Source organism: Helianthus annuus, chromosome 13 (genome assembly GCF_002127325.2).
Source record: "Helianthus annuus cultivar XRQ/B chromosome 13, HanXRQr2.0-SUNRISE, whole genome shotgun sequence".
In the NCBI taxonomy this organism is placed as follows: domain Eukaryota; kingdom Viridiplantae; phylum Streptophyta; class Magnoliopsida; order Asterales; family Asteraceae; genus Helianthus; species Helianthus annuus.
In genome coordinates, this window is record NC_035445.2 from 82,354,221 (window position 1) to 82,380,091 (window position 25,871).

Genomic DNA, 25,871 nt, shown 5'->3' on the forward strand with positions numbered 1-25,871 from the left:
ATATCCGGGACAACGGTCATTAACCCCCCAAAGGCTTTTAAGAAACAAAACTGTTTAAATGAGCCGATCATAATATTTAATTAACCACCTAAGCGATGGAAGATATGATGCTCAATCAAGCGGTAAATATTATACCGTATCCCAAGCCCATATAGGGGAAATAAGTTAAAAGTATTTACCTTTGCAAGTATATTCCTTAATTTGATTAAATCACCGATAGCTTTTACTGGGGCTCCTAATCTGGAACGAAGGTTTTAATTAACCTCTTAGAATCCTAACGGGTCTTTATATTGGCCGTAGCCTAGACCGGTTGGTTCCGGAATATAAATATGGCTTAATCGCGTGAAAAGGCGAAAACCGAGAATGGAATGTGATTCTGCCCCAAACAAGTTCAGAGACTTGTTTTATATGGGTTCAAGGTTCACACTCTGGATTTTGGGGTCCAAATAATATAATTTGACCCGTATCGGCTAATTTATGAAAACTAGTTTCATAAGCCGAACCGTGCGCGCAATAGGCGAAACGGTTAACCATGAGAGTCTTACGCTTATTTCCTAAGTCAATATGCCTTAAAGAGGTTGTGGTATCAGTAGGATACCTACCGTGATGCCCGTAACGAGTTTAAGTTAATATTACGCCCCGTAGGGGTTTTCCGGTCATTTTAAAGACTTTTAAAGAGCTTTTCGAGTTCTACAGGAAATCTGAGTTTCCCGAACAGTTTCTAAAGTTTAAAATACTTTATTTATTATTTAAAATCAGTAGCAACTGGAATCGGGTCAAAAGACCTTGTAGAATTCATGTTTTGGCCGAAAAGGGCATATTCGGTATTTACCGAACTGTAGCCATAACCGTAGGTTATGAGCAAGGTAAAAATTATTAAAAATCTTTAAAATTCCCAAAATATTATTTTATAACAGTGAGTAAAAGTTTTGGTGACGAGATCTTGGTCTAGATAGGCGTTATGCTAATTGCGTCGTTTATTACAAAAGTTTCTTATAAGTGCGCTATTTAGCATAACTCTCATTCTAGACCTCGGATTGACGTGAAACTCTAAGGACATGCTTATAATTTAGTAAGCAAGGTTTTGGTCCGTTCACGTGTCCGAAATACTCGTTTTATTTTCAAAAGGCCGTTACGGTCAACTTTTAGGCGATTAACGGAAACGCGTAAAAGACTCGGACAATTCATGAACCGATCACAGAGGTTTATACCATCATGTAACCTGGTCCTAAGAGAGTCCTAAGGCATATCTATACCTTACTAAAACGGGTCAGAACTGAAGTCAAAACAAAAGTCAAACTTCTGCGACATTCGGCTCCGAACCGGGTCAATATAGCAAATGGTCGATTCAAACGAGCGCAAACAAGTTTATATACTTATTATCATGTTTTATGAGTGTCTAAACAGGTTCCATAGCATATACATTACAGATTATGCACAATTCGCAAAAATAGCTTTCTGTTGACTTTTTAACCGTTCGTTTGACTCGACATTTGAGCTAGTTAGAGTGGTGATCAGAGGGAACCCTGTTAGAGGTTTATTACCCACATAAATACCAACTCATAACTACCTTTGATTCGTCATAAGACAGAACCATCACGGATTTATTTTAAAGTCAAACCGTATTTACGACGGTTTGGTTTCTAGCTATTTACTAAGCATAAATCAAACTTCAAAGGATCTAATGAACTTACAGAAGTTGAGACTTGCTTAGAGAGCAATGAAGAACACTTGAGAGCCTTTAGAATGACCAGAGAAGTGTTGTTGTGTTGTGATGAAAGTTATGAACACAAGTATGCTATTTATAGCCAAAGTCAAGGTCCAAGATCATCACACAACACCCTACAACTGATCATGGATGGATGGCATGTGTCCTAGGGAGTTATGGGTCGAGTAGGGGGCGCCCATGACCCTGAGAAACCCATCATTCATTGTTTTGGCGCTTAAAACAGCCAACAGCCAACAATCTGTCGCTGGGCGTTGCTTACGGACCGTGTGGCTTCGGCCTTGCGGTCCGTAAGCCATAGGCGGATCAAAATCAATCATTCCCCTCCTTACGGTCCGTAAGGCATACCCTTTACGGTCCGTAAGGGGTTAAAAATAAATCTTTTTCAAATCTTTTAGTAATGATTACAAGATCTTGGTAATTAATTACCTGACCTTTCGGGTTTGAAGGGGTAACTTTGCGATATGGCCCTCGGTTAATTACAATTAAGGACCTCGCGTTATTTACCCGTATCGTTAAGCCCCTGTTTAATTTATTTATTATTCAGAAGGCTTTAATTTATATTATTGACGCTTTTAACCCTTCTCACACGAATTCGATCGTAACTTTCTCGTTTTAAAACGGAACTTCGCGGAATTTATACAGTATATTCTAGTGAGCGTATAATACTGTTACAAAGCCTTGGGAACGTTAAAGGGTCACTCAGAGGTATAATTAAACATGTTGACACAGTTAACCCCTGTGGTTTGTAATCTCTCACTTTCTTCCGCGTTTCACTTCCGTACGATCTATGATTTACTCGTTTGAAGGTACAAGCATTATTTAGGGTTACTATACAGTATATTTACCCTTGATTGACATTTATAACCCTCGAATTTATATACTTTCAAGGTTTGTCAATATTAGTCCTTTATTTAATATCAATGCCACGTGTAATCAAATGACACGTGTTAACACATTATTGGACACAAAAATTCGAGGTGTTACAATGCCCGAACCTTCAACATCAATGCCCGTCAGGCTCAGGCGGATAACAACGTGGTTAATGGTACGTTCCTTGTGAATGGTATTTATGCATCATGTTTGTTTGATACTGGAGCCGATAACTGCTTTGTGTCGTTTGAATTCGAGAAGCTCCTTAGTCGTAAGCACTCTTATCTGTCCTCGTCATTCGAAGTCGAAGTCGCTACGGGAAGAACTGTTGCCGTTAATTCTGTACTCCGTGATTGTACTCTCGAGCTCAACACATCTTTCCAATCGACCTTATTCCGATGCAACTCGGAAGCTTTGATGTCATAGTAGGCATGGACTTCCTTCGCGAAAACCATGCTGAAATCGTGTGCTTTGAAAAGATGATTCAGTTCTCGCTTGCAAATGGTGATCTACTATGTGTGTACGGTGAAACAACATCGAAAGGTCTCAAGCTCATGTCGTGTGTTCAAGCTAACAAGTATCTCCGCAAGGAATACCGAGCCTTCTTGGCCAACATTGTAGTAGCGGAGAAGGAAAAGAAAAAGAAAGTTGAAGTCAAAGACGTTCCAGTGGTTCGTGAATTTCCTCAGGTGTTCCCTGATGATCTCCCCGGACTACCGCCAAGTCGCGATATCGACTTTCGTATCGACCTCATTCCTGGAGCTAACCCCGTTGCCAAAGCCCCTTACTGACTCGCACCATCCGAAATGAGGGAACTCTCGAATCAACTCCAGGAATTACTCGAAAAAGGCTTTATTCGCCCAAGCACCTCTCCTTGGGGTGCGCCAGTCCTTTTCGTCAAAAAGAAGGACGGATCGTTCCGGATGTGCATCGACTATCGGGAATTTAATAAGCTAACCATAAAGAACCGATACCCCTTGCCTCGAATCGACGATTTGTTTGATCAGTTACAAGGTGCCTCATGTTTCTCGAAGATCGATCTGCGTTCAGGCTATCATCAACTACGGATTCAAGAGGAAGACATCCCCAAAACCGCTTTTCGGACCCGTTATGGCCATTACGAATTTGTAGTTATGCCCTTTGGTCTAACCAACGCACCCGCGGTTTTTATGGACCTGATGAATCGCGTGTGTAAGCCTTATCTTGACCGTTTCGTCATCGTGTTCATCGACGATGTCTTGATTTATTCCAAAACGAAGGCCGAACACGCGCAACATCTACGTTTGGTTCTCGAGTTACTCCAGGGGAACCAACTCTATGCCAAGTTCTCCAAGTGCGAATTCTGGTTGGAGGAGGTTCAGTTTCTGGGTCACATCGTGAATAGTCAGGGTATCCATGTCGATCCCGCGAAGATTGAAGCCGTCAAAAGCTGGATTACGCCTAAGAACCCGTCAGAAGTTCGTTCTTTTCTCGGGTTAGCGGGCTATTATCGACGATTAATTGAAGGATTCTCCAAAATCGCGGTGCCGCTTACCGCTCTTACTCATAAGGACAGGCCTTTTGTGTGGGGAAACGCACAAGAGACCGCTTTTCAAACCCTCAAGCATATGCTGTGCAACGCTCCGATTCTTACGCTGCCCGACGGAAGCGACAATTTCATTGTCTACTGTGATGCTTCTAACCTTGGTCTCGGCTGTGTCCTCATGCAGCAAGACAAGGTTATAGCTTACGCATCTCGTCAACTCAAGATCCACGAGAAGAACTATACAACCCATGACCTCGAGCTAGGCGCAGTTGTCTTTCCATTGAAGATTTGGCGACACTACCTGTATGGCACTAGGTGTACAATCTACACTGATCACAGGAGTTTACAACACATCTTTAATCAGAGAGAGCTTAATATGCATCAACGCCGATGGGTAGAACTTCTCAACGATTACGACTGTGAGATTCGTTAACACCCAGGCAAGGCGAATGTGGTTGCCGACGCGCTCAGCAGAAAGAGTTACGTGCTCAGTACCCGAAACATCCAAGCCCAGCACAATCTCGAAACCCTTATCCGCGAAGCTCAACATGCTTGCTTTAACGAGCATACATTGAAGAAAGAGAGGATCTATCACGATGGAGCTCAGTTAGTAAGCAAATCCGATGGGATATTCTATTATCTGGACCGAATTTGGATCCCTAAGCGGACCGAATTGCGAAAGATTATCATGAATGAAGCCCACAAATCCCGGTATTCTATTCATCCCGGTGCAGATAAGATGTACCAGGACCTTCGTTATAAGTACTGGTGGCCGGGCATGAAACGAGATATCGCCCTCTACGTTGGAAGTTATCTAACTTGCGCAAGAGTCAAGGCTGAACATCAAAGACCTTCTGGCTTACTCGAACAACCGCCGATACCTATATGGAAGTGGGAGAGTATAGCTATGGATTTCATAACAAAACTCCCGCCCACGCCATCAGGTCACGATAGTATTTGGGTTATAGTTGATCGTCTAACGAAATCAGCCCACTTTTTACCGATACGAGAAGACTATAAGGTGGAACGACTAGCCCAAATCTACACCGACGAGATTATTTGTAATCATGGTACGCCTCGTGACATCATTTCAGACCGTGACGCTCGGTTCACTTCGCGATTGTGGGAATCGTTTCAAGCGGCCCTTGGTACGTCGCTTCATCTGAGTACTACATTCCATCCTCAAACCGACGGACAGACTGAAAGAACGATTCGTACTCTTGAAGACATGCTCCGAGCGTGTGTCATAGATTTTGGTGGAAGTTGGAACAAACACCTGCCATTGGTGGAATTCTCGTACAATAACAGCTACCATGCCAGCATCCAAATGGCACCTTTCGAGGCTTTGTATGGCAGAAGATGTCGATCGCCTATTGTGTGGCACGAGATCGATCACTCGCAACTAACCGGTCCCGAGATTCTACAAGAGACGACTGACAAAATCCACCAAATTCGAGACAACTTGGTGAAAGCGCGGGATAGACAGAAAAGTTACGCCGATAGAAAACGCAAGCCCCTTGAATTTGACGTTGGCGACTACGTACTCCTAAAGGTATCCCCTTGGAAGGGTGTAGTCAGATTCGACAAGAAAGGGAAACTAGCGCCTCGATATGTTGGACCTTTTAAGATTCTGGAAAGGATCGGAAAAGTCGCCTACAGACTCGAACTACCGGAGGAACTCAGTAACGTCCACCCGACTTTCCGTGTGTCTAACCTCCGAAAATGCCTTGCTGATCATGATCTAATCGTACCACTCGACGATCTTCAGGTCAACGAAACCTTACACTTCGTGGAAAAGCCCGTCGAAATCATGGATCGCCAAACCAAGCAACTCAGGCGCTCATGCATCCCTATCGTGAAGGTCCGATGGGAGGGCAAACGAGGCGCGGAGTTCACTTGGGAACTCGAAAGCGACATGAAGGCCAGGTACCCGCAGTTGTTTAAATAGATCTGAAGCGTCAAATTGGTCAAACGACTCACGGTGATGTGCAGCTTCGAGCCTAATTTCGGGGTGAAATTCCCTAAACAAGGGGAGGCTGTAACACCCCGTGTTTTCGAATGTCAAAGTCAAAGTCAAAGTCCAAGTCAACTTTGACTTTCTTTGACTATAGATAGCCTATTTTATGTTTTAGTTGTATTCTGTGGAGTAAGTGCTGTAATCAGAAAGAATCGAAGTAATCGAATGTTTAATCAATGCAACCGATTTACGACTGTGAATAGTAGGAAGTAACAATGCGATAAAGTTAATCAATCAATAATCAAGTTAATCGATTCATCAATCAAACTCGAGACTTGAATTATGCGAACTCGCCGTCAAGTTACCTTGAAAGTTAGACGTTGAAAGCACGACAAGTAATTAAACAACCAAAAGTTAGACGAAAGGTCGACCAGGTCAGACTTGCTGGCCGAACGGCTAGGCTGTTCAAACAGCCCAGCCGATCGGACATGCCAGCCGATCGACCGGGCCAGCCGATCGACTAGCACATGGCGTCTCACCTTTCAAACTTCCGGAGGTATGGTATTGACGAAGTGGTGTTCGACCGAATATGATACTCGATTGGTGAACATTACTATTCGGATCATGAGATACTATGCTTCAACACTTGATCAATTTTACAGCTCGTTCGTAGTAGGGAATGCCAGCTGATCGAACAGTCTGTTCGATCGAGCGACATCCTGTTGAGAACCACTTCTAAAGTTCCCAGCCGATCGGTTAAGCCGGCCGATCGAACGGACCGTTCGATCGATCGACCTGAAAGGTAAGAACACTTTAGTGTTCTCATATACTACAACAAAAACTTCAAAAGTTCAAATCCTCAAACACAAACACACTAGAGGAAGAAACAATCCACTCGAATGGCCCAGCCGATCAAGCCTACCGGCCGATCGAACAGGACTGTTCAACGGACATACCAGCCGATCGAACAGCCCGTTCGATCGAACCTGCCGTTCGATCGACCAGCCTATTTGATCCATTCACACTTGTTTACATTTCCGCGTTACTCATTGTTATGCTATCGAACTATTCAGGCTAATCCTGCTCTCAGCGCTCCCTTCAATCCATAATCAATCACTGTGAGTATACTCGATCCCTTTTTGCTTTTAGCACTTTTGGGTGTTACATACGTTGCTTATATCAAAACACAATCGATCACACTACCCAAACTATTTGAACGCTAACCAATATGCATGTATTACGTGACTTAATGAATGCTTGTTGATTGTGTTTACACGTGGAATGCTGTCTACCTGCCTTAACGACGTAGTACTATAGTTTGGACTCAGCACCCGTTCACACGGGGGTTGTTAAGGACAATTACTTGCATGGATTACGGTGGTAATCATGTATTGCGAACCGTCTCGGACGGTCAACCCACAGTCATTGGTATCGATAGATCAATGTCGATAATTAACATGCTTCGTTTTCCTCTGTGTACGTGCTGGTTATGCGTAAACTATTCAAACTCTATATGTTATTATCAAACTTGTATGCTCACCTTTACATTATATGTACTGACTTTATTTTAACGTATGTGACAGGTATTTAGGATGCTTATTTGCTAGGAAAGCGAGGCTAGAATAAGTTTCTAGAAGCCCCCAACAAATGGTTGTCTGCCAAGAACAAGCGTCTGGGGCATAGTTGTCTGTAGATCTTGTCCTCTGGCATTACAGCCAGAAAGTCAACAGAATAGGGGTCTAGAAGCAGATAAACAATTGCTGTAAGAATATTTGAATCTGAGTTGTCGGAACAGAACTACTTGTTTGGTTGTTATCTGTAATAATATATTTGTTTATTCGGGATACGGTATGGGACGTATCTTTAACTGGATTTTATGAATAGTTGTTATGGAAACTTCTGGACAATCTGTTTCGCTCAGTGCCGCGCCCCGATGATTCTGCCATCGGTTGGGGTGTGACAATGATAAAGAGACTAAGAAGTGAGACACATACGGATATTCAAGTTTCTCCTAAAAATCTTAGTGATCCTAATCATTCGTGTGCTATGGAATTCGACAACTTTGTTCAAGTGGTCTTAGACAGTTGCATTGAAAAGAACATCAAGCTTGCAGATGCTTTACCAGACAGTGAATGGGGAAGTTTTCTCATAATGTTGAAAGGGTAAATGAGTTGGAGAACCGTGCGTATTAATGATTTTATCGAAAAGCTTCAGGCACAAGAGTTGAACCAAAGGAAAAAGTCAAAGATAAAATCTAAATTCATAGCTAAGGATCCAAGTCTGTACTTGAAGAATAGCAGCTCAAACATAGTTCAAGGACTAAAGATTCATACAACTTTTAATATGAGCCCAGGGATAGCAGATAATGTGTCTTACATAGATATTCCAGATGACTAGTTCAGGGGGTTACAATTATTTACCAATTTCAAGTGAGGGTTTTTGGCTAGAAGTGCGTTTGTAGGAACATGAAAGGAAGTTATATGGGTCAAAGTTCATCTTCAAATGTTCAAGATTTCTCAAACTTTCCACATATACAGCAACAACATCAACCAACACAACAACAATATTCACAAAGTCAGAACAATTCTCAACAAAACTTACAGTGCAATGTTTCAGTTACTTTGTCAAATCACATAACACAATCATTCCAAATGCCAAAGAACATATGGCATTGCTAGTTGCGGTTCTTACATCATATGAATGTTTAGTCGCAGGGAAAGTGGGAAACTACAATTTGGTCAAAGAATATTATGACCAGATCGACCCGGAGGAAATGGAATTAATTGATATCAGATAGTGTTTAGCAAGTGTGGTTAGAAGAGCTCAGATGTTTATAGAAATACTGGCATAAAAGATTTGGTTATAGATAACATGAAGTTGTGTTTTGATAAGAGCAAGGTAACGAGTTTCAACTGTGGAGAAAGATGTCACTTCAAACGCAAATACAACAAACCAAAAGTTGAAGGAAATCAAAATCCTAATTGTATTTACGCCGACATTTTTTAAAGATTAACACAAGTGCTCATTAGACGTAAAAGCTTAAATGACCCGATTTAAGCTTGTCTTAGGAACATACGACTCATTAGACCAGAACCCATGAGGTCACCTAATAGCCATTTTGTATATTGACCTTTTGATTTTGTTAAAATTTGTATAACTATTTATTTTTAATAATATAACCTTTATCCTTCTACTGCATCAACTTTGTAAACAACCGGTCACCGTATACCTCAAGTAGGGCCCACCAAAAATAGGGGTGTGATAAAAATAAATAAAAATACATGGCGGAATACATGCAAACACCTAAAATTCAATATCTGAGAAGCACAAAAACAAATAAGGATTACCACATAGACTTGTGGATAACTCTCAGGCATATGCCTCAATTTGTTATCTAAAAATGATTAAAATATATAAATACAAATTCGTTGTGGACACACTATCATTGAAAAAACATACATGACCTACAAAACCATTACATACTTTGGACCCTTATCCAACAACGCTCTTTGATGCATTTATTTCTTTGCCAGCTTCCGCATGTTTAAAAGCATGACAACCATTCTCATGGACACATAACGACAAAGGTTGTGAAGATCTCAAAACTTGTATATATGACTTATCAAACTAACCTTGACTATCCTACCGTAGGTGATCCATCCCTCTTCAATTATGCAATATTTGGTTCCTTCCAAGGAAGGAAACAAAAGCTTGATATCGTCTTATTACTTTATAACTAGCTATGGCGGTTACAAAAGTTACGAAGAAACCTTGTTCATAAACCCCACCAAAGAAAATCCATGATGAGTATCCGTTCAAACAAAGCAAACCACAGGTAAGTAGGTACAACTTGTTAGTATGCACAATCCACGTTTCATCAACACCAATTAAGATATATATCACTCATGTGTTATTACTATGTATTCCCGTTTTGATGTCAGTTACAAAAAAGAAACATCAACACCAAGTAAGATACGTGATACTCATGTGTTATTACTATGTACTCCCGTTTTGATGTTAATAATAAAGACGAAACATCCCGCTAATGTTTTGAAAAACTTGTTATCGTAACCAAATATTAATGATTCATGATTCATTTAACTTACGGTATAAAAAAAGATAAAAACCGAATACACAACTAAAATGGAATAATAGAAAACAATAAAACAGGGTCCGTTTATATAAGTTTTATAGTTTTGGGGGTTAATATCCTAAATTAACATTCCACACTGAAACCCTAACGATCGATCGATCGTGTTTGAGAAACCTGATTCGTGTTCATATCGTTTGATAAACCTAATTCTGGTGTTGTCAGCACTGAAATTCGTCACGATGAATGTGGAGGAATTCGAGGGGAACGAAGAATCATTTGCTTTCGAATGCGAGGAAAGAAAATGGCGATTCAAACAACGAAGAATTCGGAACAGAAGATTATGTTGGAGGATAGTCCAATTAACTTCACAGAATGTTCGTAACAAGGTAGAAGACTACCTACTAACTGTTATCACTTGCGTTTAATTGATTTTAGTTGTTACTCTCTTGGTTTTAAAAAGCTAGAAGCGCACAAAAGCTACAAGAGGCGCAAATGATTATATATTTTAAATATATTTTCTACAGGTTTCTTCCATCGTTTACTCGGTATTTAGAGACACAACTAAGCCTTTTATATGTTTTAATATGGAAATAATACACATGTACATCTTGAAAAGCATGCTGTACAACAACCTGCTGCACGGAAATATGGGAATTACATGAGGCGCGCCTCAGAGCCTTTTTGCCAGGTATGCTTTTTGAGCACACCTTATGCTATTGAGCCTTGTTGCACATAGGTGCGCTTTTTAAAACCAAGATTACTCTTTGATGTTTCCTTAGGAAAGTTAAAACGAAATACCAGATCATGCCCTTTTTAGTGAAGTTTTGTTGTCGGTTGCGCTTTAAATATATATGCATAGGGGTGGGATAATAATCTAATATAAAAATGGAGTAATGGGATACTACGCGAAGCAATGGATTTGTGATGTGACACTTGCATCTTAGGGTGATGGTAGATGCCTCACCTGAATTACAAGTGGTCTTAGATAGTTGCATTGTAATCACATACATCAGCATTTTGAAAAATGTCATTTTTTGAAGAAATATATCAATACTATACTAAAGATAATAGAAGTTTCATTTGTGGTATATTAACGATCTTGGCACACCTCAATCTTAACAAATGAAATAGTGTGATCCATGGCCCAAAACACTTTGTACGCTATGCATGAAAGTTATAGTTTGTATTTGATTGCATAGGGGACGTTTCAATAAAACGAGAACCGTATAAGACACAACACTTGGTTTTCAATAAGCGCACCTGAGGCGCGAGGTGCCCTAAGGCGCAGGCCTTTGCGCTTCAGGCTACACGAGGCGCGCAGAATACAGGAAGCACACCTGAGGCACACTTTTTTGACAAACAAACTCCTGAGGCGCGAACCTCGTGTATTTATCAGATTTCTGTGTGGCAAGTTGTTGTAAAATAGGTTTTTTGGCTTGTACATGTAGGTAAAATCATATATAAACCTTATTTATAGCTATATTTTGGATAAGGGATGCTAAAAACCTATGAGTTATATAAAAAAATTTATATGATCACTTTGGCTTTGCGCTTCGTGCCTCTGTTTTAGACCTCGTCGCATTTTTTGCACTTATCGCTTTTTAAAACCTAGATAACACATTTGTATGAAAAGAGTTACATACATATCACTTCCCTTTCTTTATGGAGACCAAATCACTTAGCTTCATGGTTTTAAAAAACGCTTGCGCCTCAGGTGCGTCTTTGGGGTTTTAAAAAACGAGCCTGAGGCGCGCCTCATGGGGTTTTTATTGTATATGCCCCTCAGAGGGGATGAGGCGCTAAGAAAGGTTGCGCCTCAGGTGCGTCTTTGGGGATTTTGATAGTTGTTTTTGATGTTTTTGACTTTTTGTGTCAATTTCAAGCATTTCATGTCTTTTTTATGTGTGTTTTTGATGATTTTGATGAATCTGATGATGAAATTAGTTAGTATTATTATTTTTATAATATATATAATTTTATATTTATTTATTAATACCGCCTCGGCCTTACGCCTCGTTTCGCCTCGAGGCTTACGCTTCGTGAGGCGAAGGAAAAACGCCTCAAAACTTGTTTCCGTCCTTTTTTAGTTTTTTATTTTATAAGAGATCACATAACTTATCCTCCTGATTTAATCAAGGCTCTAAGTTTTGTAAGCAAATGGTTATGATGCTCGAGGGATTGACTATATGATGCAATGTGAGAGAACCACTTGCCTTGCAATTGTGTTAATGAGGTGTTGTTCTTAAACCTTTTTGCATTGTAACTATTTTGGGACATAATTTGATGTGTTGAAATTCAAATATGGTGATATTTGCTCTCTCTCTCTCACTCTCTCTATATATATAGGGTTGGGCTATAATGGATGGAAACTCACTTGAGTTGAGAAAACAAGTGAAACCCCGTGTAACTAGTTTTTTCTTATAAAATTCTTAGGGCATGTTATATACATAATTTCAAACGTTTTTTCGATTATAAAAAAGCGCCGAAAGACTAAAAAAATAAGTTCAGCTGTTACATATGTAACAACGCTGCGATTTAGTTTTTGATTGGTTAAATTTCAGTCCTATAGCAAACTTTAGTGAAATTAATAACACTTTCGTGGAAATGTGAGTTAAGTGTTGCAACATTGTTGACATTGACTGTTCTATATAATCAAGTAGGAGCTAAATATATTGTTACTGCACATTTTTAAATACCTTGGAACTGAAACCATATTAATCTATTTGTTCATAGTTTTAAGCTCCGGCCCAAGCCCGACGGGTATGGGACAAAGAATTACAACCGGGTACGGGCCTGGGATTACCAATACCCGGCCCAAGCCCGGCCCATTGCCATTCCTATAATAGTAAAGGCTAGATATGTACAATGATATTGAACCTATATCGATTTCAAGGAAAGTACTAATATCTTTATGATTATTCAGGTCATCAAAGTCTGATTGGGATCAAGATCAAAGGGCATCCTTTCACATTAAAAGAGAAGTTCAATGATAATATTCAAGTTGATCTCTTACAATCCGTTATCTCTTAAATCATATAGCGGCATGTATGAAGGTAACTTTTTGTGCCTTTTGATGTTTTTATTTTCAAAAGATTAGAAGGTGCATTAGTTGGTATTCTAGAAAGCAAGATTTGTTGACGAAACTGGATTATATTATTAATCTTGTCAAAGGTTGTGAATCTTTATAGTAAACATGCAAATAATATACCACTTTTTTTACTGGTCTACAATCGTCTTAGGGGCTGTTTGGTAGCCTCTTAACGATTCCATTAAGAGGCTACCTCTGAATTAGTCAGCATTAAGTGTGTTTGGTTCATTGATAGGATACCTCTGAATCAATCAATAACCTCTTACCCGTTAAGTTTCTAAACGACGCTAAATGAAAATTATACCCCTTTATCCATTCACCTGTGTTCACAACCCTCAGCCGGCCACTCACGCACCACCTCCTCCACCATCGACCAATCAGGCTGAGCCAAGTCAGTCCTCTTATTGGTTCAGACCTCTTAATGGCTTAGTACTTACTTACTGGCGCATAGGTTGCCAAACAACCCCTTATTCTTTTCATAAGGTTTTGAATCTTCATACTTTGAAGCGTCTAGGTCCCAAAAGTCAAGGCGTGAGGCGTGCACATCACATACGCGAGGCGTTGCTCTAGGTACAAACCAAAAAGTTCTATTTACAATTAGAAGTTGTATCTCTGTTATCTGTTTTACATATCAACCCTTTTATCAAGTAATCATTAAAAAAAGAACCCTTTTTACCAAGTAACCCTTTCACATTTTCTTTAACCCCTTGGTTGTTTTTACATATTAGACTCCTACATACCATGGTTTTGACCCAAAAGTATTTGAGGCTTTGCCTCAAGCCCCTGATGCGTTTTCTTGAGCTTCTAGCGAGTCTTCTAAAACTAATGACAAACTATAGTCTTTTGAAATAGCAAAATTGCATCTCTACCTTAGCGCCTAACGTGTGTTTTTAAATAGCAAGATCGTGTCTCTACTTCACTCTCATAAGTAGGTTATGTTTTTTTTTCAGTGTAAGATCATAGGTTATGTAATAAAAATTGGGGTTGTTGCTTTGGCATTTGTTGCGATACATTTTTTGTAGAAGTTTTATGCATTAAATGTAAAGGCTAAAAAGCATTTTCTCATTAAAACATTATTATTTATTATAGTTGTATCTCTAAAATAAGAAATATTTATTTTTATGTATTCTAAAAAATGCGATTTTATATTTGAAATCTATGTTGTCAAAGACCCAAGGCGCAGGCGAGGCGCATCGGCCTCGCCCGGAGCCTAGGCGCAAGGCGCAAAAAATGCGTGGGCTTTTTTAAGAAAAGTGCACAGAGAGAAAAAATATAAAAATATGTTATGCTTTGAAAATAAAAAAGATTCCACATATAAAATTAAAAAAACTATTATATATGCCAAAATGAGTTTCTGAGCTGGAATTTGGTTGAACTCGTGCGTGCCCGCACGTCCTGCGGACACGAATGCAGCTCCAAAAACCCGGGCCTGCGTGGGGCAGTTTTTTGCACGCACTCGGTTTCGTTTTTAATGGTCATTTGTGCTGTTTTGCCTTTTTTCCTGCGCCTCAACAACGTTTTTTGCGCCTAGGCGCGCGCTTTTTGCCCCTCAGCACCTTTTGTTCAAAAAAATCCCATTTTTGCGCCTAGGCTACCACCAGGCGCTATAGGTGCGCCTCGCTGCGCCCGGGCGCCTAGGCGCGCGCTTTTTGCGCTTTTGACAACATAGTTTGAAATTAAAAAATGCAAAATTTACATTTTCAGTCTTATGTTTACACTTTTATATCTGCCTTTGGGTTTATGACTTATAAATGTGGTTGGATTTTCGACTCCTTTAAATATCCTCTAGGGTTTGTATTTCATCAGCCGCTTCTCACTCCCATCGGTGCCACCGATAGTCTCTCTCTTCTGCTGCTCCGTCATCTGCATCCAAGGTATACCGATGATGTTGTTTTTACTATTAAATTTTCTGAATCTATAAGCTGATAATTTTCTACTTGATTATACCGAAACTGTTGTAGAAACTAGAGATAGAGATGGAAACTTACTTATGGTTTTTGCATCGATCTGGTTTGTTGGATTTTTATCCGCTAACAAGTGATCGATCGCACCTCATAAAAGATTAGTGCTATGGATTTTGTTGCTATTTTAGTGCAAACATCCTTCGATGTGTATTATCTGTTTTAAAGATCTGGTGTAAATGTCAATTTTTAATGAAAACGGATTAGCGGTGTTGTCGATTTTGTTTCAAAAAGTGGTTCTTGTTTTCCATAAAACTTTCATCTTTGGTAAATATCTCTTTCTCAATCTTCTTTCTTTTCTTGCTCTACCAAATTAAAGTTTTTCAATCGTGTTGTATATATTTATGTGTATCCTTATAAAACATCAAGCTGATATCTTTAAAATTCGGAGCTAGAGTTTGTATTTAATACATTACATTTGTAGTTACTAACCAATCAATTTCATTTGAAAGTTTTGATCCCCAAATCATTTGCAGCTACTAACTAGTGGTGTAAATGAGCCGGGCCGAACCTGAGCCTTCGACTACTTGAGCTCAGCTCGTCATGTTTTTATGATGCTCAAGCTCGAGCTCGGCTCGGCTCGGCTCGAGTCTACTTATTTGAGCTCGAGCTCAGCTCGCGAGTAAAACCCAAAGCTCGAGCTCGTTTCGATATCGCTTAAACGAGCCAGAGCTCCGCTCGCCAATGTTATTAGTTTAAATCATATTGGCCTAAGTTGAAATTGACTTGGGCTTTTTAGAATTGGGTTATAATCATCATTATCATTATAATTATAATCATAGTTGTTAAAAGCCATCGCCTCTTGCGCCTAGGCCCATTTTTCAGGCGAGGCGAGGCAGTTGCGCTTTAAGTCGAGGAAATTGCGCTTTAATCCTCCAGGTGATGGTTCAGGCGCACATTCCGGCGAGCTTCCTAGATTCCGGAGAGTTTCCAGCTAAATTCTCTAAATTCCGACAAGATTCTAGCCAGATTTCTACTTTTATTCAAGGAAAAATACTTTTCTACACTAATACACTAATATTTTGGTACTAATTAGATGATATAAAGTGTTACATAATAGACTTTGTTTATTTTATTTGAAGAATAGTTTTTTTTTTTCAAATACATAATATATTTTTAACTTTTTTCCATTATGCGCTTTATTTTTCTCAGGCCCTCGCTTTTTTTGCGTTTTGCGCCTAGGCCCCATGCGAGGCCTATGCGCCTGGAGTGCGCCTAGCGCCTTTAATAACTATGATTATAATATATATAAAAAAAACTAATATTTTGATTGTGCTCGTTTAGGCTCGCGAGCCGAAACGAGCTTTGTATTTCAGGCTCGAGCTCGGGCTCGATAACTAAACGAGCTATTTCAGGCTTGAGCCCGGGCTCGTTAAGGCTCGGCTCATTCGAGCTTTTAATCGAGCTGATCCCGAGTAGTTGTCGAGCCTCTGGGCTTGTTTACACCTCTACTGCTAACCCATCAATTTCATTGTGAAAAGAGTAGATGAAAGTGAAAATGAAATTTCTATATATTGTGGCCAACTGCTTATCTATTCCCATTCTTTATGTGTAGAAGACAGTATCAAGTTTATGGCTTTTCTAATATCTCCTTTTCTATCATCCTTTAATGTTTGCATAGTTCCATCATTTGGGTATTATGGATATGGATTTACATTTACCTAAAGAGCAGAGTCAAAAGAATGTGGTGAAAAAGTGAGTTCTCTTATTTTAAACTCAATAAGATAGACCCCTTAATGTAGAGCTGTTCAAAAAGCTCGTGATTTGAGGCTTGCTCGAACTTCGCTCGAGAAAAGTTCGAGAAAAAGCTCGGCTCGAAGTCAGATTGGTTTTAAACTACCCAACTCGGCCCGGTTTGTAAACGAGCCGAGCCCGAGCCAAGGTAGGTTTGGTTCATGACTCGCTCGTTTGGCTGGGTTAATTTAAACCCCAAGTTCTATTAGAAATTTAGAATATATATATAATCTAATATATATATATATCAAGCAATGTTGTTTAATTAGTAATATGGTTATTTTTTTATTGAAAGAAATAGATTGTTAAGCTATAGTTTTAATTAGTAGTATTTATTTAAAAAATATAGATTAAGGTAACATGGAATCTTTTCTTGTTCATTTTATAGTTTGCCCAAAATTACCATTCTATTAGCCTAAATAATGATTTATTTATTGTTTTTTGGTTTTATGTATACCTACCATTATGTGTAAAAAATACAAAAATATAAACTTATTTTAAACAAACGCGCCGACTTGACGAGCCACAAGCTGGCTCGAGCTTTTGACGAGCCGAGCCCAAGCACAACTTTCCAGCTCGTTAATTAAAATGAGCCGGCTCGGCTTGACTCTATTTTTAAACAAGCCGAGCCTGAGCCCACCCTGGTTTGGCTCGGCTCGTTTACAGCCCTTCCATCTCTAATTCTCTATCATGACAATTTTGCGGCTTGAGTTTGCAGGTTATCAGAGTCAAAAGGTGCTGCAGCCTCCCTACATAAAATTAAACACAAGATATTGAAAAGGTTGGTATATGGTCTATGAAAATTATGGTACTGAAACCAATATTAATATCTCGCCTCCAATATAAAAGTCTACCACATTATAGTAAAAGAGTAAATTACGTTTTTGGCCCCTGTGGTTATATCACTTTTACTATATTAGCCCAAAATAAGAATTTTTAACATATCTGCCCCCATGGTCTCTATAACTAACCATTTTGGCCCCTAAGTCTAGAGATCATGGGGGCCAAAATGGTTAGTTATAGAGACCATGGGGGCTAAAATGGTTAGACTTTGGGGCCAAAATGGTTAGTTATAGAGACTAGGGGGGCAGATATGTTAAAAATTCTTATTTTGGGCCAATATAGTAAAAGTGATAGAACCACAGGGGCCAAAAACGTAATTTACTCATAGTAAAAAGTAAATGTGTAAAATGATGTTACACTTATATCATCTTATCTAGGAAAAGGATTAACTTTTATTTTTTGGTGATTCAGATCGTCGGAGTCTACTTCCAGACAGAGATCACACAAGACCTCAACTAAAAAGAGTGATCCAAAAATAACATACAAGTTTATCCTTAACTATAATTAGTTACCTCACAAATCGTACATCAACAAGCACGAAACTAAATTTATGTGTTTTTTCGGACGTTTTCATTTTTCTAGGGATCAACAGAAGAACCGATCAGTACTCCAGGAAAGACTCTTACCTGATCGAACTCCGCTAACTTATATATCCAAAGGAGAGGTAGTGAATTTCTATAATACACGCTCTAATCTTGGTTTGAAATTGCGTTATGCGCTCCGATGCGTTTAGTCCAAAAATATGATGCGCGATGCGTGATGCGTGATGCGTGATGCGCGATGCGTGATGCGTGATGCGCGATGCGTGATGCGCGATGTGAACGCATCACGTATGTGATGCGTTCTTTATAAAAAATAGTTAAAAATTATTTATACATAAAAACTTATAAAAACATACTTAAAGTAAAACAACTGACGTAATTAGAAGGTAAGAGTTGTGTTTTTTGGTTCAAATCAAGCATACTAAGATGTTAATTATGGAAAAAACCGAACACAGTTCATAAAATCTGGAAAAAAGCATAAGAAACAATGTTGCGTGCATCAGAGCGCATTATGCGATGAGCACATTATGCGAAATGCGCGCAATATTCTCGCATCACGTAAACGCATCGTATCTGCTGTTGCGATGCGCTTGCATTAGCGCATCGGGCGTATTATGCACGCATTTTAAAACCAAGGCTCTAATAATATATAACTATGTTATTTCAATGAACTAATCTTCTCTTATTGACAGACACTGTTAAAAGGTTATACAAGTGGGCGTGGGATATTGTGTGGTTGCTGCGACAAAGTGGTACTTGTTTTTTCGAGCCGTAAGACATTTAGCTTATAAGATATTAAGATGAATTAATGCTCTTATAATCTTTCAATAGGTTAGCCCCACAACGTTTGAAGACCATGCTGGCAGGGGCGAGAGTAAAAAACCGTGAGTTTCTCCAACAAACATACATACATGTTTCCTCAAACTTTTCAGGATGATTAATTGGTCTTTATGTCTTAATTAATATTGTCAGATATCAGCATATCTTTCTCCCAACTGGAGTCTCGCTCCATCAGTATGCATCTACCTTGAAGCTAAATTGTCACAAAAGGGTAGAGAACAATGATCTCCTGTGTGTGGTTTGTCGGAAAAGTGGAGACTTACTGTTTTGTGATGGATGCCCTAGGTCTTTTCATAAAGGTAGAGTCTGAATTGAGTATTGATTTTGTATATACTAGAAGGGTGCCCGCGCGATGCGGCGGGAAACACAGACACTGACAGGGTGTGCATGGTTCGGTCGGTTCGGCTATTACCCTCAACCAAAGCCGAAATCGAAGTCATCGATTAGTCTATTTTATTAACAAATCGGTTTTTGGATAATCAGTTCATCTTATTTGGTTAGATTGGCGTTTTTTGGTTCGCTTCGTTTAATAGCCAAAACCAAAGTTGGGCTAAAACATTTGCTTAGAAATACATAAAATTGAGGTATAAATACATTAAATGGATGTATAAAGCTTGAAATGAAGGTATAAAATATGAAATAGATGAACTGGAGGTATAAAAGCTAGAATTATATGAATGGTTTGGTTTGGTTTGGTTAAACGAGGGTACAAAAAACCAGATAACCATTTTTTTTGTTAATTCGTTTTCGGTTAATCGGTTGTCAGTTAATGCAGTTTTTGGTTGATTTCGGTTCGATTTCGTCTGTTTTGCTTCGATTTCGGTTAATGATTCAGTTATTGCTCACCCCTAGACATTGTTAATCACGTAACATATCAAATCTTTTAATTAAAATACTATAGCAATACTATACTCAGATTAAAGAGAATAAAATGTTCGTATTTTTGGTGTAATTTCTTTAAACAAAATACTAAGGTACGAAAAAGTTATGATCATCAAAAACTCATGGGGGTAATTAGTTTTTTATAAGGAGATAAAATTTAACTAATAATTAATAAATTAGAATCTGGTTAAAGATGAAGGATTAAAGTGTAATAAAGATGAGGGATTTAAATGTAATTAGTGTTTGAAAGACTTATTTACCCTCGTTTTAGGGTTGTACTTTATGCATTAAACTAAAAAAAGTTATTAACTTTTGGCTATCTTAAAATACCTTCCCTTATGCATTATAATATAGTATAGATTATCATATGAGTAAATTACGTTTTTGGCACCTGTGATTATATCACTTTTACTATATTAGCCCAAAATAAGAATTTTTAACATATCTGCCCTCATGGTCTCTATAACTAACCATTTGGCCCTAAGTCTAACCATTTTGACCCCCACGGTCTCTGTAACTAACCATTTTGGCCCCCATGATCTCTAGACTTAGGGGCCAAAATGGTTAGTTATAGAGACCATGGGGGCAGATATGTTAAAATTTCTTATTTTGGGTTAATATAGTAAAAGTGATATAACCACAGGGGCCAAAAACATAATTTACACTTATCATATTGAGTTATTATTTTTGTCATTTAATCCTATATTTAATAGACGTGTATTCTTTTGGTCACACAGAATGTATGTCTGACACAATCATCACTTCCAAGAAACAGTTTTGCAAACAATGCCAGTTATCTATTAAGCATTTGGTACCGAAAGGCAATACTGCGAAAGATGGGAACGTTTCTGAAGCGGTCCCTAATGAACAGAATGCAAAACAGTGTGTTCAGATTGATAATCCATTTGATCAAGTTGCGTGTGTATTATGCAGGTAACATTCATTGTATTCAATATATATATCGTTGTTATTTGTCTATATCAAGTCATGTAATCCTGTTTGAATAACTTTGTTGTATCCAGATCATGTGACTTTAGTGCAGATGGGTTTAATGATCTAACGTCTATCGTATGTGACCAGGTTTGTGAATCAGTGCAAATTTAGTTCAACTTTATTACTAGGTCTGTAAACGAACCGAACGAACACGAACAGAGGCATGTTCATATTCGTTCATTTAACTTTAACCAAATACGAACACAAACATATAATAGAACAAATTTTTTTGTTCATCTTCTTTCATTAAGAAAGTGGTCGTGTTCGTGTTCGTTTATATTCGTTCGTTTAAACCCTAAACGAACTGTTCACGAACGCAAGCTAACAAATTCAAATGAACATAATTTAACAAACATAAAACAACACAAATTGACATAACTCAGCAAACATAAACAAACACAAATGAACATAAAATAGCTTTTTTTTTTTTTTTAATTTAAGTTAATGATTAATTATGGTATGTTCCATTAGAAAGCCAATTTTTATTATTAAAACACCCAATTACTAATTCGTTATATTTATACAAGTGGTTAGAAAAACTCTTTTAGGTTCATAATTATATAAAGTACTTATGTATTTATTAAAATCCAAACGAACAAACATAACGTAAATAAACGAACATAAAGGAACAAACACAAACGGACGTTCACGAACATTACCGAACGAACAAAAAGTGTGTTCATGTTCATGTTCGTTCGTTTAATTAAATGAACACAAAATTTTGTTCAACGAACTCCCGCCGAACAAGTTCACGAACAGTTCATGAACGTTTGGTTCGTTTACAAGCCTATTTCTTACTAGTTATTAGATTTATCCTCTATTCTCTTTTCCATGCTTCACAGTGTGAAAAGGAATATCATATCGGTTGCTTGAAAAGAGACAAGAATATTGTTCTGAAGGTTAGTGTGTATGCATTTTTTACTTTTGCTTCCATCTAATAGTGAATGTCTTATATGTGACACGTATCTCCATGTGATATAGGAATTGCCAACTGGCGATTGGTTCTGTTCCTCGGATTGTCATAGCCTTCATCGTTTTATTAAATTGTTGGTAGAGTATGGACCGTTGAAGGTTAGGGATAGTGATATGCGGTTCGTTAAAAAGAACGTACAGGGCAGTGATGTTGACGGTCTCAAATACATTGATGCAAGGTGGTATGTTTTTAGTGGCAAGGATGCTTGTGAACGGGATAAGTTGTTGCTTGAACAAGCTGTTGCTATATATCATGTGAGTACTGTATATATTTGACATTGCTAAAAATTATTGGAAACAATTTGTAACGAGTTAAATGCCATTTTAATCCCTGTGGTTTGGGTCATTTTGTCACTTTAGTCCAAATGTTTCATTTTTAACTTGTGGGTCCAAAAAGGTTTCACAGTTGCCATTTTAGTCCACTGGGTTAACTTCATCCATTTTTTTCTGTTAACGAGAAGGCCAATTCGGTCATTTGATATGGCTGAATTGCCCTTTTAGTTAACATCATTATATACAAAATGACCGAATTAGCCTTCTCGTTAACAGAAAAAATGGATGAAGTTAACCAAGTGGACTAAAATGGCAACTGTGAAACCTTTTTGGACCCGCAGGTTAAAAATGAAACCTTTGGACTAAACTGGCAAAATGGCCCAAACCACAGGGACTAAAATGGCATTTAACTCATTTGTAACCATTTATTCTGTGGTTTTTGTTTTAACAGGTGTGCTTCAACCCGATCATTGATTCCCATACACAAAAAGATTTCATCCCGGCAATGGCTTACGGGTACTTATGCAAACAAAATAGTTTCTAGTTAGTGAATAATTTTCTATTTTTTTCGTTAGCTGTAAAATATTTTATGTATATTGTTAACTTTAACTAACAGGATGCAAATGGGTTCGTCCAACTTCTCAGGAGTGTATTCTGCATTGTTAACAATAAAGTAAAGCGACACTTCCATTTTTTTTACAAATAATTATATAATCTTGGGTGAGTTAAAGTCATTATTTTTTTTTAAAAAAAAAGTCACGATTCTTATGCTGATTTGGCAGTTCAAAAGTGATTACAGCTGGCATGTTTCGCGTATTTGGGCGTGAATTCGTAGAACTTCCAATTGTTGCTACCAGCCAACCTTACCAAGGAAAGGTGTGTAACTAGAGTTCCACGAATCAATTCCCATACAATATTATTGATATTAAATGTTTATAAAATTTGCATAGATTTTAATCCCAGTAAGAATATGTTTCAAGTTAATGAAATCGGCATTAAGATGTATATGCAACCTCACAACATCCTTTGCTACTGAACTTTAAACTAGGGGTGCTGAACGGGTCGTGTTAGCAGGTTGGCGGGTTTAATCCGACCCAAGCTCGAAGATTTTAGATGAACCCGAACTGAACCTGAGAATCGTGTCACATATATGAACCCGAACACGACTCGTTCAACCCGAAATTTTTAGTTTTTTAATTTATTTACGCAAATTAATATATTAAAATTTTACTACAAAAAACACAAATTTATACGATACAATTACATTTTATTCATAAAATTTTATGTCAATTTCTGTTTCTAAGTTATAACTATGGCATAAAATACACGCCCGATATAATTGATGACATAAAAGATATTGTAAAAAAATAAAATATAATATAAATAGGTTAAAACAAGTCAACCCGCCAACCCGATTGGGTTGACACGAACCCGACCCGTTTAGCTAAACCCAAACCTGCAAATTTCGTGTTAGGTTCGTGTCAGAAATTCACACCCATACTTTATATTTAGTGTGGAAAAGTAAAAGTGGGTCAGGTCAGGTAACGTTTTAAATTGGGTTTGGGTAGAGCAGACAAGTTTTAACACGGGTCAGGTCGTATTTTCCTGCCAACATTTCTTTTTCTCTTTTTTTGGTATTTGTAATTTTATAATGTATTTTTAACGGCTACCCCAGTAAACTATTATCTAGTTTGCCCGAATAAATCGATCTATTAAGTTGAAATCATTTAAATAAAACTTTGGGTGATATTTAACCCGTTTCATTTCCTAGTAAAGTATTTATTAGTTTTTATATGTTATAGGAAAAATATCTTTTATGTAAATGATTCATCGTCCGTGATTGTGAGATTATTACATTCAACTTTCGCAGGGCTACTTCCAAGTTTTCCTCTCGTGTTTTGAAGAACTACTTTCACATTTACGTGTTAAGAAGCTCGTGATTCCGGCAGCTAGAGATGCCAAAGGGATGTGGATGAAAAAATTCGGTTTCAGAAGAGTACCCCCGAAAGAGGTATGTTGTTTTTTGCATTTAGCTTGAATTTTTTTTTTATTTTTTTTTTTTATTTTTTTTATCATTTGGATGACATAACTCACGTGTGGTTTGGTCGGTTTTTAGCTAGCCAAATATAGGCAAACACAAACATCGATGGTGGCATTTCAGGGAACAACCTTGCTACAAAGGGATGTTCCACAAGGTATCGTAACTAGTATGGGAAGACGATCCGTTAACTAGTCTCAACATGGAGCAGCGTCTTGCTTGTTTTTTTTATGACTTAAACTGGTTTTTCTAGGTAGATGGTGACCTTTTTAGAGATGTTTAATGGGTATGATTGTTGGAATATTAGACCATGTTTGCTATATTATGGATGTCTTATCAAGATTTGGATCTTTTGGTTTGCATTTTAATTTGTGATGTATTTTATATCTTGTTTTAAAAAAGCGCGCCTCAGCACGCTCAATGTTGATGAACCAATGACGTGAATCGGCCTAGTTGCTTTCGCCAAACGCGTTCGTGTTTGGCTATGAAATAGGTGGCGGGAATCAGTGAACTATAGCTAAAGATGTTGCGAGCTCTCGTATTCCCTTTCGACTTCAGACCATTAAGAAATATATTATTTGGTTCAAATGTAAGTGAATACTTCAGTGGTCCGTCTGTGATTCAAATTTGCCGTTCAAAAAAGTAAATAAATAAATGAAAGTGGCTAAACTCCTGTTCTTTCTTCTCATTATTATTATTTTTTTATTTCTGATTTGTTTCTTTCTTAATTTTAATCTTTTTGAGATTTTCTAAATTTTACATACTTGTATAAGTATATTTGCTTTCTTAAGCTATTGTAGTTCATCCACAAGATTTTGATTTTATAAAACTTGTTTTAATGGTCGTTTTCAACTTTTCATCTTTTAAACCTATATATATATATATAACTAGGTTAGAACACCGTGTATTACACGGGTTGAATAAATGTAATTTTATATATTAAATAATAAAAAGTTATATTTTTATGAAGCCCGTATATTGTACGGGTTAAATAAATATAATTTTATATATCAAATAATAATAAAAAGTTATATATTTGAAAACCATGTGTGTTACACAGATTAAAATGTAATTTTGTATACTAAATACTAAAAACATCGTATCTTTAAAAAAAGTCGTATATAATCGGGTTGAATAAATCTACCAAATAATAAAAAAATTACATCCTTAAAAATCTCGTATGTTACACGTGTTGAATAGATCTAAAAAAGAGTTATATATTTAAAAATCATGTGTATTACACATACTAAATAATGTAATTTTGTATATTAAATACTAAAAAGGCCGTATCTTTAAAAAACCCATGTATAGTTGGGTCGAAAAATTTACCAAATAATAAAAACATTATATCCTTAAAAACCTCTTGTATTATATGTGTTGAATAAATCTAATTTTACATAGCAAATGATAAAAAAAAAGTTATATCTTTAAAAACTTCGTGTATTACACGGGTTATATAAATGTAACTTTTTATAGTAAATAATAAAAAAATTATATTTTTCAAAACCCCACATTTTAGACTTGTTGAATA

At 37.6% G+C, this 25,871-nt stretch overlaps 1 protein-coding gene across 11 annotated transcripts; it reads left to right on the forward strand.

The window, feature by feature from the left end:
• Positions 1-9,900: 9,900 nt before the first annotated feature.
• Positions 9,901-24,708, forward strand: LOC110898362 (increased DNA methylation 1). Of its 11 annotated transcripts, none has more exons than XM_035982012.1 (22): positions 10,287-10,560; positions 10,699-10,862; positions 12,312-12,407; positions 13,098-13,227; positions 13,777-13,832; positions 15,052-15,136; positions 16,845-16,918; positions 17,676-17,738; positions 18,212-18,286; positions 18,383-18,464; positions 19,035-19,094; positions 19,174-19,226; positions 19,315-19,481; positions 20,802-20,997; positions 21,087-21,144; positions 21,900-21,956; positions 22,039-22,284; positions 22,754-22,818; positions 22,919-22,975; positions 23,085-23,178; positions 24,173-24,313; positions 24,419-24,708. In XM_035982012.1, exons 7-22 carry the CDS (start codon positions 16,863-16,865, stop codon positions 24,533-24,535), a joined length of 1,587 nt encoding a protein of 528 aa, XP_035837905.1. In that variant the 5' UTR covers positions 10,287-10,560; positions 10,699-10,862; positions 12,312-12,407; positions 13,098-13,227; positions 13,777-13,832; positions 15,052-15,136; positions 16,845-16,862; the 3' UTR covers positions 24,536-24,708. The 11 variants fall into 11 exon arrangements, with proteins under 11 accessions (XP_035837904.1, XP_035837905.1, XP_035837906.1 ...); XM_035982013.1 differs by having other exon boundaries at positions 10,791-10,862; XM_035982011.1 differs by lacking the exons at positions 12,312-12,407; positions 13,777-13,832 and adding an exon at positions 9,901-9,916 and having other exon boundaries at positions 10,397-10,560.
• The last annotated feature ends 1,163 nt before the right edge of the window (positions 24,709-25,871 follow it).

Coding starts and splice junctions, on each gene's coding strand:
- LOC110898362 (XM_035982011.1), top strand. CDS start 16,863: ATGGATATGGATTTACATTTACCTAAAGAGCAGAGTCAAAAGAATGTG. Junction 22,976..23,084: donor TCTGCATTGTTAACAATAAA/GTAAAGCGACAC, acceptor CTGATTTGGCAG/TTCAAAAGTGATTACAGCTG. Junction 24,314..24,418: donor GAAGAGTACCCCCGAAAGAG/GTATGTTGTTTT, acceptor GTCGGTTTTTAG/CTAGCCAAATATAGGCAAAC.